This window comes from Corapipo altera, unplaced genomic scaffold (genome assembly GCF_003945725.1).
Source record: "Corapipo altera isolate COAL_440 unplaced genomic scaffold, ASM394572v1 69, whole genome shotgun sequence".
NCBI classification, from domain to species: Eukaryota; Metazoa; Chordata; class Aves; order Passeriformes; family Pipridae; genus Corapipo; species Corapipo altera.
In genome coordinates, this window is record NW_020884908.1 from 4842228 (window position 1) to 4860605 (window position 18378).

An 18378-nucleotide genomic window follows, 5' to 3' on the forward strand; every position below is an offset into this window, starting at 1 on the left:
TACACCCAGTGTCTTTCAGTTTGAAGCCATTATCCCATGACCTATCATTACGTGCCCTTGTGAAACAGTTTACGTGTTCGACAAATGACAGGGATGCGTAATTTTCGTCCCGGGGGATATATTTTAGGCAGAAGGCCATACAGAAAGAGCCCTAGGGGCTCAGCCTAGTGACTGAGCCCAAGTGAAGCCGGGAGAGAGCCGGCAGGCAGCTCCGCTGGTGCGCCTGATGGGGTGTCCACGGACCGCTCCCCCCAGAGCCGCCGCGAGAAGGGCAGCACTGCCCCTGCGGGAAAGCTGCTCCTCCAAATTCGTTCTCCTTCCCTAGAAGAACCCCCTTTTCCTTCCCGCTTCTCCCCCACAAGCCTCTCCCATCCCTCACCGCCCCCGATCCCGGTGCCGCCGCCGAGGGCGGCACCGCCCCCGCGCCGGACGCTGAGCCGAGATGGCGCCGCCCCCGCGCCCGCCCGGCTCGGGGGCCTGGCGGGAGCCCCGCCCGCTCCAGCGGCAGCTCCCGTTCCACCGCCAGTGGCCGGGCCGCGAGCGCGCTCTTCCCGCAGGATCCGCTGCGGCTGTTTCCCTTCCGAGGCGGGCGACAGCAGCGCCCTTGCCCGCCGAGGAGCCGGCGGGGCTGCGCCGCTCCTCGCGCCGACTGGCGGTCCCGGTGCCCCCCGCGGCGGGACCGGAGCCAGGAGCAGCGCCGGAGCTGGCGGCATAGGCGCTCCGGCCCCGGCCGCCCCTTCCCGGTGGAGCCAGCAGGGGAGAGGCTGCGGAGGGGACCCGAGCATTGTGCGAGCCTGCATGGGCACGGCGCGGGGGCGCGGCCGCGGGGCTCCCCCGAGCCTCTCGCTCCCCTCCCGGCATCGCCTGTAGTCGGGAGGCGCCGTGCCGGGGGCATGGGGGATGCTTTTGTGCGCGGCGGCGGGCGCAGCAGCGGGTAGCTGCGGCTGCGGTTGCGGGGCAGGTTGCGGGCGCCGCGGTCACCTGCAGCCCTCCCGGCGAGCGGGGCCGAGCGCGATGCTGAATTAGGCGGCCGGAGCCCTTGCGAGCTCGGGGGGCAGGCGTAGCAACCCGTAGCGGAGAGCCGGGAGGGGCGGGCAGGCAGCTCCCTCCCCATGGCGAGCAACCGGAGCATCGAGCTGGAGCACTTCGAGGAGCGGGACAAGCGGCAGCAGCGCTCCGGGCCCCGGCGCGGCGGCTCCGGATCCGGCGGCGGCGCGGGGCCGAGGGGCAATGGGCTGGTGCCCAGCCCGGCGCACAGCGCACACTGCAGCCTCTACCGGACCCGCACCCTGCAGGCGCTCAGCTCGGAGAAGAAGGCGCGCAAAGCCCGCTTCTACCGCAACGGGGACAGGTACTTCAAGGGCTTGGTGTACGCCATCTCCCCCGACCGCTTCCGCTCCTTCGACGCCCTCCTGGTGGAGCTCACCCGCTCCCTATCGGACAACGTGAACCTACCCCAAGGGGTCCGCACCATCTACACCATCGATGGCAGCAAGAAGCTCACCAGCCTGGACGAGCTGGTGGAAGGTGAGGGGGCATGGCAAAGTCCGGCAAGAGGCGGCCGTGGGACATGGTGGTGGGGTGCAGGCGCTCCCTGGGGTGAACTTTCCCGTCGCTGCCCGGATCAAAGCTGAGACGGCGCCTTGCTGAAAATTGGCAGCCACAGAGCCCTTGTGGGCAAGTGGCATGGGTTGCCCACTGCTTTGAGGGGCAGTAGGCCTCGTTTTCCTAGAGTGGACCATCCACTTCTCCGGTAACCCCGAGGAGTGCTGTCTGCATGTGCAGGGCTTGACTCCAGTGGTAATTAAGTAGCAGGTGCCCTTTTCATCTGCAAGAACTGTAGTAAAGTTCTTGGCTACCTTCCATTTGTAAGAGAGGGACGTCCTGTAATTTAAGTCTTTAAGTGTCATTGTTGACTCACAGTGGCGTTAGCTTTCAGAGAGAAAGCCCCAGTGCTGTGAAAAAGGTATTTACAACCTACCACATATTAAAACTAACAGGTGTAAAGTCCTATTTTCAAATGAGATCAGAGTCCGTGGTAATAGAGGGAATTACCTACCTTGTCTGACTTTCCAAAAGCATGTTATAGAATCTGATGTATTTGAGAATTGTTCCTAAGTAGCTTTTGATAATGGGACATAGCTGCTAAGGTTGTGTAGACCTTGTAGGTCTGATCAGAGCAGCACTTGACTGTCTCAAAATGGGGCCAGAAGTACTGTTTTCAGAATGAAGCATAAGTCCCTTGTTTGTAAGGAATGATAATTCTTGGAATGAGGAGCAGAATTCCCCAATGTTTTCACATGCTGTCTTAAAATACAGTTTAAGCTCAGCATTACATGCTTTTCAAATGCATTGTTTACGTTGTGCACACTGTGAGGTTCACAATCAGTTTGCAGTTGATGATTGTCCTCAGGTATTTAATACATCAGCTGCTGTAGTCTGACCCAGTGACTCTGTATACCAGGTGTAGCTGATTTGCATTAATAAAGAAGTAAGATTTGTAGACCTTCTAAAGCATCCTGCTTATTGGGCTTTCAGGTGTGTGGCCTTTAAGCTTTGATTTGGAAACTTCCCTTTTCAAAGCAATGCTGAATCACAACTGGAGAATTTGATGGGAAAGGGAACCTGAAGACCTTTTTATGATCCACCAGCAAAGGCACTGGGAGTTAGGGACCAGCCACTTCACAACATGGAAAAGAAAGGGAGAGCTTACATCATTTGCTGCATCAACTGAGACTCCCTCAAAAAGGATACACGTGAAAGTGCATTTCATAATAGTAACAGTGCCTGAGGGCTTTCCCCATTATCTGGTCTACCATTAGGCTGTTCCACAGTGAAAACAGAGGAAATGTGAAGTGATTGCAGTGTGAAATGCTGACCCTGTGATGATAAAAGAAATGAAATAATTTTTTTTTCATGATTTGGTGGTTAATTTAGACAAAAAATATGAGGTGCTGAAGTGGTGATGGTAATGAAAGGAAATGAAATGGAAATCAGATAAACAAGTGACAACTTGGAGAGACTTTTGAAATGTTGCAGTGGAAATGATACCAAGCTTTTTATGACAAAATTGCTTGCTGGTCAACAGTATAAATACAGTGTATACTCTCACAACACTAAGTTAATACTGAAAGCAAAACTTACTTGTTTTCTCTTCAAATGTTTATTGAAAGCATAACCTTTGTCATGTCTCTTCACTGGAAGAATAAAGCAAAATAAATGTCACAATCCAAATGCCACTTCCATGCTTTCTCAATGAAATAAAAGTGGGAAAAAAAGAGTCCCAATTATTTAGCCATCTATCCATGACCAGTACAACTTTCAGCAATCTTAAGAATATCCTATAGCATCATAGTTGGATTAGTATGTTCTACCATTAGCTTGCTAAAAATTTCACCTGTGTAAGTCTGATGACCACACAGAGAAAGGGAAGTATATACTGAAAGGAAAGCAAACAAATAGTGATTCCATCATTCCTTGAAATTATCTGAGCTCTTTGCCAACTGTTTTGTTCTTGAGATTCTGGAAGAGATTTGGTTTATTTTTATTTTCTTTATTTCTTGTAGTTACAACACAGCAGGCTTGAATTTCTGCTCTAGAATAAATACTTAAACATAGGTGTTACCCTAAAGCTTGAACTGCAGTAGCACCAGAAGTAGTTTTGAATGGTGTTTACTGTATTGCTTTTTAGTTTTTCCAGAAAGGAAAATAAAGTGCTGTAGTGTGTGCCAGCTACAGGCTGAACACCAGAGGGAACACGGCTGTGTGATGCAATACCTCGCTGACTGGTCAGTTGGCACATTATCAGTGTTGTTGAACTGGGACATGGAGTCTCAGCAGTTCAAGTTCAGTAGTGGCAGATCTATGAAGTGAGCAGAGGGTGAGCACTCAGCAATCCTTGCCAAACCAACAAGATCTGCATTAAACCTCCCTCAGCTTGAACATGTGGGTGTAGCTCTTGGATATTGGCGTGCCCCAGTGAAGGCAAGCTCTTTAAGGCTTATTTGCCATTTATCAGGTTAGTATCTGTCAGGGATATAAAAGCTGGCAAGATCAAATTCTGTATCATAATAATCCAAACTAGCTGAATTGAGTCACTGTTGAATGTTTTTTGGAGATTGACTAGATTTGGCAATCTGTTTTGCTGGTTATCAGTTTAAGAGAAAAATAGCTAATGCATAGACATACTGAGGATATGAAATATTACTGTTATGGGATTATTCAGTTAAAAATTGGACCAGATCATGTTTATTAGTCAAAAATAGAAGCTCCATTTTAAGTATATTGCTTTTCTTAACTGGCTGTGACAATCAAAAAAGTGTGCTCTGCTGGACCAGCCTTAGGCAAATATAATTTATATTCCCAGCCCCTGTAGATTAGGAAACATTATGGCCTGTGAGTTTGACAGTTTTCACTGATCTTGGAAAGGGAGGAGGGAAGAATTTCATTATCTGCTCGAGCACGCAGATCCAAAGAGAGAATGGGGGTTGGGACTATTAGGACTTTCTTATGGTTTTCTTTCTTTCAGCTTTACTCTCAGATGTTATATTACTGTTTATTTTAGAATAGGAGATTGCATGTGTAATTTTAGATTTGCCCTTCAGTAGCAAAAATGGAATAGTAGATGGATTATTATTTTCTGTCAAAGTTAATTATTTGTCTATATCCTTCTGTTTTCCTTTCAAATGCAAGCTTCCTAAAGCATGATACAACGGTAATAGAACGATGCAGGTTTTTAGTCCTTGGCAATGTGTTTTACGTGGATGTCAGTCATGTTGTGTCTCACTATTCTTTGTTTTCATTGTCTTGTTAGTGGAAGACGGGGAATCTTGGTTGTAAAGGTCTGCTACGAAGTTGGGCGTTATTGCTGGATTTTGGTAGAGAAAACCAAGTGTAGATTCTATTCCTGGCAAGAAAAGTTATGTTGATTTTGCATGTAATAGGGAATCTTTCACATTCCCTAGGTAGGAAACATTGCTAAGAGTCTTTGTTCTTTCTATGACAATGCTTAATTAATACAATCCTTTATAAAATGTCAGTAGTGTTGCCTGCACAATTGTGCACGCAGTCAACAGGCGTCTGTAGGGAAATATTTGGGCAGGAGGTGGGAAGGATCTGAGCAGGGCAGTCCTTATGCATGGCTAGGACATGTAGTACAGGGCAATATCTGATTTATAGAAATGAGCTCTGCCTCACTAATACAGAGTAAGAGAATGTTTTTGGAACGAGATATTGAACAATCGAAGTTTTTACTGCCTTAGATCATTGTTGTTGTTACTGCATATTAGATTTTAATCCTGCATAAGTAGCTGTGATTCTAGCCAATGTGCACTGTTATATTAGGTCAAGAATATATTTTCTCTTGTCAGGGCAAGCAGATGGTAACACCAAGAAGGGAGTTTTTACTTTTGCTTCTTTCAGAAGGTGTTATTACCTTCCTGTGCTAAAGCCAGAAGCTGTGATACTTTAAAAAAGAGGCAAATGTAGCAGTTGGAACAAAGAAGGGTAAAAGCGGAGGATAAAAGAAGGATTAAAAAAAGATTAAAAACATATGCTTCCAAATCTATGTTCAAATCACTGTAGTTACCCAGTTCTGGAGCAATAGGGTGTGGATGTGAAATACAGATGAAATTGTTGGTTAACTTCCCATCCGCAAAATAAAATAATTCCACCACTGTGCATCTCCTAGTTTCAGGGGCGGGGGAAACGAAACTTCCCGGAGAAGAGTTGTTTACTTACTGTGGAGGAGGCACATGCTATTAGGTGGGTTTGATACCAGGTGGCATTGACTGTCTTTTGAAAGCTTTTACCCTGCCTGAGCAGGGGGTTGAACCTCCAGAGGTTCTTTTCAACCTCAGCTGTTCTGTGATTCTGTGAAAGCCTGTGGGAAGCTGTCATCTGAACCTCTTGTCTAAATAAAGTCAAAAGAGAAGTAGTAGCAGTTAGTCATCTGCTAAAATCCTGGGTTGTCATCCCAGGTTTAAAAAAGTGCATGGGGAACTTCAGATGCTGTAGATGAGGAAAGATCGTGATTTATACAGGGTTATTGGAGGTGATGTGAAAGTGTATTGTAAGAAACTGATGAGGAGGGAAGTTGCTCAAAGGAAGGAAGGAAAGAGAAATAAGCTAATCCTTCATAAAAGGGGTTGTTTTATTTTTAGATCAGTCATTTTTATACATACTATAAATGTACCGTTCTGGAATTCTGCTTGGCTTTGTGTTACAGAACACAAAAAGGGTACTCTGCTGCGTCTCCTAAAGTTAGAAAGTGGATTAGTTTTTAAGTAAGCAAAATAGTATTTAGACAGCTGATGATCTATGGCTAATGGTTAGTCAGACTGACCAAGGTAGTCTTGTTTTCTCTTATCGGTTCTCTCTGTTTATCATCTGTATTTTCCTGTTGTGAGGGAATGGCACGTGTTATGTTTAAATTGTTAACTCTCTGAAACTGGACAATGTACTTGAACCATATACACAGCACGCACAGGTCTTGCTTCATGGGTAGTGTATCTGGTTATTAATGTAGCACAGATAAATTATTTAGAGGCAGGTAGTGTTTCCTTGTTAATAGGCAATGTTCCATGTCTTCTTGATTTTCTAATGTTAATAGGACTTAGAGAATCAGAAGTAGACTTATTCCATTTGTTGATTATTTTGTGACCCAAAATATCAGCAGATGTTACTCCATTTAAGTGAGTGTATGCCCTATTTGAGGAGTTCTTGGTGGTAGGAGGATTTCTTCATGGAAGAATTGGCACTTAAATTGCTTGGGTGCTGTCACGAAGCATTGGATGGATGGCACATACATTCTGAAATTATAATGTTAACTTATAAGGAGGTTTTCTTCTGCCAAAACTGCTCTATAGCCTGGTTAAGCTTTCTGCTGTAGAATAGTTTGGCTGGGCTCAAGATCCCCACATGTAACCTACGTCTGTAATTCTTGCATTTTTTTCCCTGCATTTAAATAAACAGAAGAAAGCATAGCCTAATAGATCTTTCTACTTCATTAGCCTATAGTTTGCTTCTTTACCGGTAAATCTCAATGTAATATTAGTAACTAAGTTTGTGATCTGGCCTAAAACTTAGGGAGCTGATTCATGTCAATGCTAATGTTGTAAGCTAAAGACATGGTATTTATTTTCAGTAATGTAACTGATGTGACTATGTGCTAGTTAAAGCTAGTATGCAAATTTCAAAATTATAAGTGGAAAGTGGGCCTTCAAACCATAAAATTGACCATATTGAAGTCAGCAGTATAAATATTTGAAATATTTATTTATGTCTCTTTTTGGAGTTGTGTCAACTTTCTAGGACTGGTAGATTTACAGCTGAAAAAAAAAAAGAAAACCTACAGCCTGATCAAAATGCCACTGAAATCTCAGAAAAGATTTTCTTTGTATTTGGGATGACATGTATTTAGGTTAGACACATGAAAAATCTCATTCAGGGTGGTTGGTGAAACAGTCAAACTTATTTATGTGATTTTTTGCTGTAAAGGTGTCTGTTACTTTGTTAACAATATTTGATATCAATTGGCTTGGTTCAAACACCACCTCCCCAAAAGAAGTACCATGTGTTATATTTTACAAATACTGGTTTTCTGGAAGATTGTGCAGATTATCAGAAGTGTGTATATATACATGAATTAATGCCAGCCAGATTTAAAATCGGGTCATACATTAAAGCTGTGAAGAAATATTGTTTATAATAATGCATTTTCAGGTTTTTACCTACAAAATATAATGTAAAAGAGAGATAATACTCTTACAAATGACTTAGTGTTTCTTCCAAACAAACATACATAAATACATTTTCTACTTTGGAGGATGACTAAAATAATTTAAACAATAGGACAAGGTTCAAAAATTAATACCTGCTTAACTGAGGGATGGTGTTTTCCCAGGCATTTTAAATACACCATTCTGTAGGAAAGTTTCTTGTCATTAACTTTATATGTGTGATTTAAGTTATCCCTGCCATTTTTTTTCTTCTGTTGAATAATCATTTGTAGGCTCCTGTTAAACCAAACAAATCAGTGTTTAACTCATTCCTAGAAAACCAGTTTTTATCCAGAGAGAAGCAGTTGATTTCCTAATCATATTCCATTTCTTTCTTCTTTTGGTATTTTGCAAGGTTTTCAGTAGAATGTAGAAACTGTGGGTGAAGTCCTGGCTGTGGTGAAATCATTAGAAGTTTAAGTAGTAAAAACTTCATCCTTTGTCTTTTAAGTCATGAACCAAGCAGTGAATGTGTTTTCTCACTTACAGTCCTTACTCTAGTCCTGCCATATGTGCCTGCCTTGCACATGTAGTAGTAAAATCTGTTTTCCATGTAAAACCTGTGTCACTAAGTTTATTTATATGACTGGTGTATGAAAGCAGGCGTGGAATTTAAAACACTTACTAAACAATCTGTAATACATTACAGATCTCAAGTAATTAGGCATTCCCATGTCTGCCAATTGTAGGAAATCTAACAATCCATTTTGCCAGATTTTTCTCTTTCTTTAAGCTAAAATAGCTTGTGCTTCAACTTAAGACTTGGCTAAATGCAATTGAAACAAATAATTTGATATTTATTCTTTTAAGGTATTACATTGTTTTAAGTTGAAAGAACTTCCTAGATTTGTTTACCAGAAAAAAGGAAATCATGGTCTCTGCTTAAAGGAAAAGAAATAACAAGAAAAAAAATGCAGATTTTTTTCTACTTTGCAACATATTGAGATAATCAAGAAGTTATTTTATTCATACATCAAGCAAGGGAACTAGTAGAGGTCAAATAATTTTGCACTATTTTAAAGAAATAAAGATCCTTTTGGATTAATATTGACCGAAAATTTTGTAACAGAGTGTTGTAGTACAACTGTGACAGATAATAGGTCACATTCCATGATAGTAAAAAGATGCTTCTTTTATGACTATGAATCCATAAAAAACAAAGCCAGCATAACATATTGAAACTCTTCTCTGGTAAATCCTCTAGCAAGGGGACCTTTGGTTCTCTACCCATACTTCTTTATTTAAAGCAATAATTTATTTCAAGTTTGAGAGCCTGTTTCTGAATAGCTTTAATTCTGATTTTTTTTTTTACTTTTTTAATTTAAACTTCAACCCTGAGGTTTAACTTTGAATTACATTGTGTGCATTTGTTGGGGGTTTTTGTGGTTTGGTTTTGCTTTTTTCAGTGGCCTTGCAATTGCATTGTTTATGAGTTGGAAAGGATAATTCTGAATATGCTCAACGATAGTCAGTTTTGAGGTACTTTGTAGAGTTTATTTAAGGTACTTTGTAGAGTTTGTTTTGCACACAGCTGGACAGACTGTACTGAAGAGGTTACTCTGAAGTAAAAGATGACTTCATGTGCTGAAACTAATGTAAAGTCTTTAAGATTCTATGGGCACTCAACATGTTTAGAGATGTATTCGCAGGTATAGGATGCTGTCAAGTTTATTTATGTATAAGTTATTACCGGAGTAGGATTGAATATTACCAAAATCTTATGCAAATCAATAAACTTCAAAGCAAGTGCTCAGGGACTTTACATGGTTGAATGTCTGATATTATGCACCCAGAGTAACGATTAAATTACCTTCTGTTCATTTAAATAATAATTGGCATTCTTAACAAACACACAAACACAAAACCAAATCACTCACTAGGAGCATCCATAAAAACTTTAGCGTGTAATCATGGGAAAAAAAATTCCTAAGATTTTGTGCTGGTTTTGACTGGGATAGAGTTAATTTTTTTCGTAGTAGCTAGTAGGGGCTATGTTTTGGATTTGTGCTGGAAACAGTGTTGATAACACAGGGATGTTTTTGTTATTGCTGTGCAGTGCTTACACAGAGCCAAGGCCTCTTCTACTTCTCACACCATCCCACCAGTGGGTAGGCTCAGGGGAAATTAATTTGGGAGGGGACACAACTGGGACAACTGACCCAAGAGATATTCCAGACCATATGACTTCATGCTCAGCATATAAATCTGTGGGAAGAAGGAAGAAGAGGGGTAATATTCGGAGTTACAGTGTTTGTCCTCCCATGTCGCTGTTCCGCATGATGGAGCCCGGCTTTCCTGGGGATGGCTGCACACTTGCCTGCCCACGGGAGGTGGTGAATGAACTCCTTCTTTTACTTGGATTGCAGGCATGGTTTTTGCTTTACCTATTAAACTGTATCTATTTCAACCTCTGAGTTTTGTTTTACCCTTCTGATTTTCTCTTTTTTGTCCCAGTGAGAGGAGTGAGCAAGCAGCTGTGTTGCTTAGTTGCCATCTGGGGTTAAACCCTACTGGGGTTCTATGTCATACAGTAAAGTAGTTGTAGAGGGGAGAATAACACAATGACTAGCAGGTATAATTAGAAAGTGTGTTGGCATAAATTAGAACTACCAACTTCTTTGAGATGCTTCTTATTTGGTAGCACTGCGTTTAGAGAAAGACAACTTCATGGCTTATTAGAAATTGTTCCAAAAACAAGTGTAACTTTTTGAATCTAGAGGATGCAGGGGGAGAAGCCTTTGCTTTCTGTTGCAGCTGAGCTGCTGTAACAAAACTTGAATATCTCATGCTATTTTGCAGTAACAGGATAGATGAGTGAAACAGCTGTCAAAGGAGAACTGTGAATATCTTTAGCATGATAGGATAACTTAGTTTGGAAGGGACCTTCTGAAGTCATCTCGTCCAATGTCTTGCTCAGAGCAGGTCTGGTAAAATGTGATTGCTTGGAGGTTTGTTACAACTTAGTGTGCAGCTCAGGGGCAGCATAGGCTTCTAGACCACCACAGTCTTTACAAAGCTGTGTGAAGCTTGGGGGTTTTTTTCCCCCTACTTGTAAATTAGTGCTAGTGTGCATGCAGCGTGCAGCTCCTATTCAAGGAGTTTATGGGCTGAAAACATCTCCTCTCTTGGCTAATTTTTTGGGGAAAGAGGAGTCTGGTTTTACCCCTATTGGTATCTGTTTTGTGCACCACTTGATCTAAAAATATGAGGAGGAATGATGGGGATGAGTGAAGAGGAAGAATACAGGCAAGGCAGTGGCATCCGCAGAACCTCACACCAAATTTTTTCTTAATGCCTCAGTGGAGTGTAGTCCCAGTGATGTTTGTGGAGACAGAACTGGCTGCCAGACTTTCCCAAACAAAATCATTGTTAACTTGACTTCAGTATAGTCTGTGTTCTTTCAAATACAGAAAGTAGACTTTCAAGAGGGTCTAAATACAAGATAAATTAGAAAGCAGTGTAATTAGTATTAGAAAAGGAAAAGAAAGGTCTTTCAGCTCACAGTAATTCTTCAGGGCTTTGAAAGTAGTTTAGCATCTTGCTTTTAGAATAAGCTATACAACTTCTAAGATAAATCAGCTCTCCAAACTAGAGTTCAGAAAGTAAAAGTACTGTTTAAAAGTTTTCTAGTATGTATCTAAACACGGGTATACATTTTGTGAGTCGTACAATGCTGTCCAGTAGATGTATCTTTACTTTTGACTTGTCTTGCTCTGTATGTAAGAGGTGAGTTTGGTTTGTTCCACCAGTGACCTTGAGCACGTAACTTTAATCTTAGAACAGGCTTAGCTTTTTAAGATAGAGGTAGTTCTGCCTGGAGGAGTGGTGTATTCTGTCAGTTTGGAATGCTTAACCTGTCATCCTTCTGGCAAAGCTCTCCCTCTTTGAGAGAGTCTTGGGATGTCATTTGGTGAGACCCTAAGGATATGCTTTGCATAAATAACCCAGACTTAAAGATGTTCTTTGTCATGGTTTACATCTTGAATACTGCTGTCAGACATTATGAGTTATGGTAAACAACAAGCAGCAGTTTGAAAACTACCCTTTTCTTTCCTTTTTTTTTTTTTTTTTAAAATTATCTTCCAGCCTTGCGTTATGTCAAGAAATGGAGAAGAGTAACCAGTTCCTAAGTCTGCATCATGACTGGTGCCACTAATAATTTGATATGAAGGTGTGCATTACAAGTCTGTGATAATGTTTTTTTTCTCCTGTGACCTCCCTTTTATGACTTCAGCAATGCAGACTTTGAATTAGATAAGAAATTAAAAATAGGGAAATTTAGTTGTCCTATTATACTCCTGTAGGCTCAAAGACTCATTTGTGGCCTCAGCAGGTGTTTGTACGTCTAAAAAATCCTGAAGTGAATACATTTTGACAGTGTATCTTCGGTAGAAAGGCAGTAAATCCTGGTAGATTAATGTGTCTTTCAGGGTAAGGATCTTGAGATGCTTGAATTTTATTCTGTTAAAAGTTGCTATTTTTAAGATAAACATATATGTGTGTATGTGTCTTGAAGTATATGACTGAGGAACATAAAGGGAAGGACCTGCATATTTGCTATAGGAAAATGCTCTTACTGTCATGTATTGTTAACTCAAGTAATTTAAGCACTTGCAAAATTACTCGGAGTCCAAAAGAAACATGAAATATCTTCAGCCTCCTCATTACCCCTTACTATTTTTTATTTTATTTCTTAACCAGAGGTCTTTTGCAACCTGTTGAAACCATTCTATGAGAGTATTGTTTGAGTGGAAAGCTCTGATAATTTACAGCCTTACATTTAAAATGGCCTGTAGTTGAAATACAGGAAAAATCACTCCTGAAAAATTTGGGTGTTTTTGTTTGTTTCTTTCTTTTCAGATTGACAAAAAGTAGTTGCAGACCTCCTTAAATTGTGCAAATGTCGTCTTCTTTTCAGGTGAAAGTTATGTATGTGCGTCCAATGAACCATACCGCAAAGTTGATTACACCAAGAACGTCAATCCGAACTGGTGTGTGAACATAAGGACTGGGTCCAGTCGATCCTTGACATCTTTGACATCCACAAAGAGTGAAGTGAAGGAGAGTAAAGATTTCATTAAACCCAAATTAGTGACTGTTATTAGGAGCGGAGTAAAACCACGTAAAGCTGTGAGAATTCTGCTGAATAAGAAGACTGCTCACTCCTTTGAACAGGTCTTGAATGACATCACCGAAGCCATTAAATTAGACTCGGGTGTAGTCAAGAGACTTTGTACACTGGACGGAAAGCAGGTAGGAGAATAAACTCCTGTGACCATCTAATAGCTGTGAGTTAATCTAAGCTGCTTTGTTTTCATAACTTGAATTCTTGTTACTGTATATGCTTTAACCTAAATCTGAATAAGGACCGTTAGAAAACACAACTTAAGAAAATTTTGTTAAAAAATTAATATATACGACAAAATTAGGATTGTATATAATGCAAAATAAGTTGATCTTTGCATTCTAAGTAAAAAAAAGTATTTTTATGCTAACCCTGTTTTATTGCTAAAAAAAGTGCCTGTTGCTTTAGTAATACAATTTATTTGAAACATTTGAAAGGAAACTTTTTAAAATACTTCTGTGTTCTCAGAAGCAGAATCCTGTTTTCAGACTACTACACAGTGCTGACTGGTAGAAGAAAAATATTGATACCACCTTCCGTTTCACTTCCATAGATTGCTACTCAAGTAGCAGTTACTAGATCTAAGGTCAAGAATTTTATCTGAAATGAATAATTCAGAAGGGTGGTGACATGTCTGCAACTTTCTTTTTTGCATTTAGTTTTACCACTGCAAAAACATGCTGCCAGAATTAGTGATGTGTTAGGTCAGTATTCTGCAGAAATACAGAGGAGTGGCCCACAAGATGTTCTGCTGCACCAATTTAAAGTGTCAGGGATACATTTGCTGTTGGTCAGTCAGGTTAATGACTCAGCCCTTCATGGAACAAGATTTTGATACTTGACACTTTTATTCAACACTGATGTGGAACTCTGACAGCATTGTGATTTTAGTATAGAGCAACACAGGCTGCAAAGTAGATCACATTTGGTATTGGGTACCTGGATTATTATACTGATGACTAAATATTAGTATCCCTGCTCATTCAGCAGGTATTTCTGTACACCTACATGCCTGTATATTTGCATGAACTATTTGTAGAAGTTTCAGTTGTATTCAGAAATGTAGGAATTTTTATTGTCAAGGTTTTTATAATGGTTGTAATCCTACAGACTGCTTAAAAAGCACTTTTTGTGGTGCAGTTTGCTAGGAAATGTATTGCAGAACAAGTGCACTTAGATGGCCTCAATATGAGGTCTGTCTCTGGTTATGTTCTGTGTGCTTGCATACACTTCTTACAATTAAATACATGAGAAGAATAACTTCTGGATTTTGGTATTAAATGTAGCAAGGCAAATGCATCACTGAGACTGTTGATTTCAGTACTTGGTGGCAGCACTGTAATGTGCTTTTTAGTTCTTCTAATAGGTTTGATTTTAAATGAGGTTTGTTAATGCTACTTCATAAGACAGAATCCTTCCTAGGAACATCTGAAATGTTTTACAGTCATGTTTAATTTAATTCATAATAAAATGGTTTTGAGGATATTTATTATGCAGTAATTAGTCTCTTCTGGCCATGAAGTCCTCTGTTACTGTCTTGGATAAGATGCTTTTAATCTTCTTAAACTAGTCAGGAAAGGAAACTCAGTTCACATTCACCTCTTCTTTTACATTGTTAATACAGTAGAAGTTAACTGATCTGCATTAATGTCGAAGATGCAGTAGTGCCTCAGAAAACAATGAAAATAATTAACATTGAATCTCACATACATTGCTTGCATGTTAACCATCACTCATGGTAGATAATGGCTGTCTTCAGTCCATGGTGAGGATGACCAATCACTGGTTATGCTCCAAAATAAAATTCCTGATTGCTGCAGTACCTCCTCCTGCCCTTCTCTCGCAAAGGCAATAATCCAGCTTGGACAGTGGATGTAGAAGTGTTCTCAAGCTGGATTGAGAAATCCCTAGTTCTCACTGGGAACAGCCTGCAAATAGCTATTCCTTACAGCTGACTCTCTGTGTAAACATTTTCAGCAGTAGTAGTAGTAGTAGTAGTGAATAAATGTGGAGACCTCCCTTCCATTTGGAAGAAGGGCCTTTTGCTGTACTGTAGACTTTGGGAAGGAGCCTTTGCTTGCACAACCATAGTGAGATTGTGTTTTGAGTGGTCATGAGATGTAGTGCCCCAGAGAGAAGACCTGTGGCTTTAAACACCCTTACAAAAAAGCCTTCTAGTGCATATCTAGGAAGATGGAGAGTTCTGGATTTTTTTGTTTGTTTGTTTCTTTTTCCCCAAAGTGAAGGGCTGACCCCAGTTTGAGGCAATAGGGTTTTTTTTTTATTTGTTTGTTCATTGCTGGTATATGTAGAGGTTGGTGCACAAGGGCTTTTTGGGGTTTGGCACACAAAGAGTTGCTTTGCTGCCAATTACCAATTGGTGGAAATTTCTGAGCCTATTTTCTCTAATGTGGTAATTGCTTATTCTTCTAAATGTGCTAGGGAGGCAGATCTTTTATGTTTGTTGTAGTGTTGGCACAGCTTGAAAGGCAACCATTAAAAAAAAGACATTTTGTAAATGGCTATGTTCCTATAAATGTAGCTCTTGAGTTCTCCTGGGTTTGACTTTTTTCTTTTCCCTGCTCCTTCATGTTTTTATCTCTGTGGAAATACTTTTTTTTTTTTTGTAGTGAATAGATTTAGGTTGTATTTTCTGTTTAATATGGAATTGGCCCTGAAAACATGCATGTATAAAATTCATATTCTTTTATTAGGGAATGTGTTGTTCTGTTAACTTGCAGGGTGATTTTGTATTCCAGTGGAAGTATTTAACACGTGTAGTAAGAAATGATGGTGAAATCAGTGATCTATGGAGAAGTCTTTCTAAGCAGTACAACAGAAAGTATGTCCTCAAAATAGTTTTTATTTACCCTTCTGACTTCATTAGTCTTGACTGTAGCAACATCTTGATGATAATAGTGATACAGAGAATAACATCCGAGTTGGATATTTTCCTTGATTATTGTGTGTGAAGACAGTCAATTATCTAGCTTTTAATTGTAAGATTTTATAATATTTACAAGGTTTCCTTTTATCTTCAGTTTCAATATGCTGTAACTTATTAGTTACATAGTACTTTGTAGCCTCAAGTAAAGATTTATTTTTTAACTATGTTGATGCAACGCTGACTTTTAACTTTCAAGCTATTGAGGAACCAACTTTTTTTACCTCCCAAGACTTTTTTGAGGGTTTCTATGTGAGAAAAAATATTTCTATCAAAGTAACTAGGCTTTAACTTTGCAGTGCAGGCTTCTGCTATTCCAGTCTTTGTGCTTTTGACATTGAGGTTTGCCTAATATATTTGCTTGACCGAACTGTTTTCCTTACTTGGCTGCATTTTTCCTGGAATCTGTCACTATCCTACTGTGAAGCAAGGACAGTGAGACTGAACCTTCTCCAGTTGGGAAGTTAACCATTTGTTAACCCCGAAGAGAATGAAGGACTTCTTTCTTGCTAAACAAGTTTCAAGCTTCAGTCATTGCAAAGTGTGGAGAGGCAACTTAGTGGTAAATTACCTGCACTAGTTGTTTAAAAGCATTTAATATATTGGGGGAGGGGAAATTTCCTGTGAGAAACACACAAAAAACCATGCAGAACTCTGAAGCATGTTATTTGACACACAAGAGAAAATTAAATTTTCACACTTCTTAGGCTTGCAATGTGTTGCAGTTTGATGGATTAATATCCGTAACAGAATTGAAAAGGTGGATGAGGCACCTTTTCTGTACTCCATTCCCAAAATAGTGAGAATGCACTACAGATAAGCCTTAGTTTGAAGGTGTTTTTTGGTGGGCCATAAGTGTGATGGTGGCTGTCTCTGAAATGAGTAGCTCCCCAATTTTCTGATAATGAGGTTTTTTTATAAAGTGCTAATAAAAGTAAATGGGTAACTGAAGAAAATAGATACTACATGTGGATGTATTTATCAGACTCATCATGCTCTCCTCTCAGTAATTTTGTTATTTTCCAGTGGGAGATTTGAAACTTCTTAGTAGAGAGGATAGCTTCTGAATTTTGTATTTGCTTTGCCGTTAGCATGCCCATCATAGAGAGGAGAAACTAAAACAAGGGATGAGCAGGAGAGATTTCATTTATTACTATAACAGATACTCCCCATATTCTTGATTCAGTTCTTTTGGCACATAGCCTTCAGTCATTCAGATCTGCACATTTCCATTAATGCAGTATTTTTGCTGTAGTCTTAATCTCAGTGAGATCTGACTGTTTAGTACTGAGACAAGTTTTAGAACATGTGAATTTTGTTTTTTCTCAGTTTTGCAGTTTTGTATGTGAAGTCATATTGTATGAGATGATTTTTTAAAAATAATTTTATTGCAGTTAAATAACTGTTTTTAGCAAATATTTCCCTTTAGTTCAATTCTCTCCTACCTAAGGAGGAGTTTCCTTAAGAAACCCGGCTCTAGGAGTTAAGTGTACTTTTTTATTTTTATTTAATCTTATGTCATTTAATTGTCCTGTTACATCATTGATATCTCATTGCAGACTGAGAAACAACTGTAATAGAAACTTGCTTCAGTGTTAACAGGCATTCTTTGTAGTTGAAACCTGCTAAAGCCAAAACAGTTTTTATCTTGCATCTCAGGCTCTAACCTACTGCAAGCCCTGTACAAATGTGTTGGAAATCACACAGATTTGAATTTCTGCTACAGGCAATTTTACAAGAATATAGAAATCTCCAGCTTTTTTGCAGTTCTAGTTCTGTTGAAATTTAACATACCATTTTAAGCTGAAATGTTGCATTAATCTGCAAGTATGAAGGGAAGAAATCCTTAAGCACTTGCATATCTCTCTTAGAAAGGCTTATGTATTGTTGAAGAGGAATGTCAGTGACAGCTGGAAAGAGAGCGAATCTCTGCATTGCAGATCCCACAGAAAGTTGACATTCGTGGGCAAGGAGTCTTTCCTTATTACTGTGTGACAAATAGTAAAACATATTGTGGAAATGAAACCAGAAGTTGTATTGAGATTGTCTGTAAAAAGACAGACAAAGGGAAGGAAACAATGGTGGCTATTTCCTTGTATCTGAAGATAACTGGAGTCTAAGTCTCTAAGGTTTCTCAAAACTGGTTGGTTTAGACTGTTTTCAGTAACTGAAGGTCATCTACTGCTTTGAAAGAGCTCTTAAGCTAAAGTAACAAAAATCTGAATGCTTGTTAATAATAAAGTGTGCACATCCCACAGAATTCAAACAGCAGGGTTTACAATTAGAGTAAGTTTTATCCTTGTGCTAGCAACCCTCTTCTCATGTTTGATATGAAACATGATTTAAGGGAAGTTGGACTTGTGCTAGAGGATAGAATTATTTCAGAGAACAGCTCCGTTTAGTCAGTGTGGGATACAAATCTTGCAAGTCTTACTGAAAACAAAGGAATTAAAGTGGCTCCAATCTTGAGGAAGTCTGTATGGCAGGAAATGAATTCATCCATGGACACTGCTACGTGGTATTTTTGTTCA

At 40.0% G+C, this 18378-nt stretch overlaps 1 protein-coding gene across 7 annotated transcripts in view; it reads left to right on the forward strand.

The window, feature by feature from the left end:
• The first annotated feature begins 1011 nt into the window (after positions 1-1011).
• DCLK2 (doublecortin like kinase 2) overlaps positions 1012-18378 on the forward strand; it is an 82824-nt gene continuing 65457 nt past the window's right edge. For 5 of the 7 annotated variants that reach the window (XR_003529209.1, XR_003529210.1, XM_027652715.1 and 2 more), the window contains exons 1-2: positions 1113-1527; positions 12697-13031. Coding sequence is in view for 4 of the 7 variants with exons in the window: in XM_027652715.1 (XP_027508516.1) it covers positions 1113-1527; positions 12697-13031 (750 nt within the window). In the remaining 3 variants the exon portion in view is untranslated. Of the gene's footprint in view, positions 1528-12696; positions 13032-18378 lie in introns of all 7 variants that reach the window. The other 2 variants (XR_003529211.1, XM_027652714.1) reach the window with 1 other exon arrangement.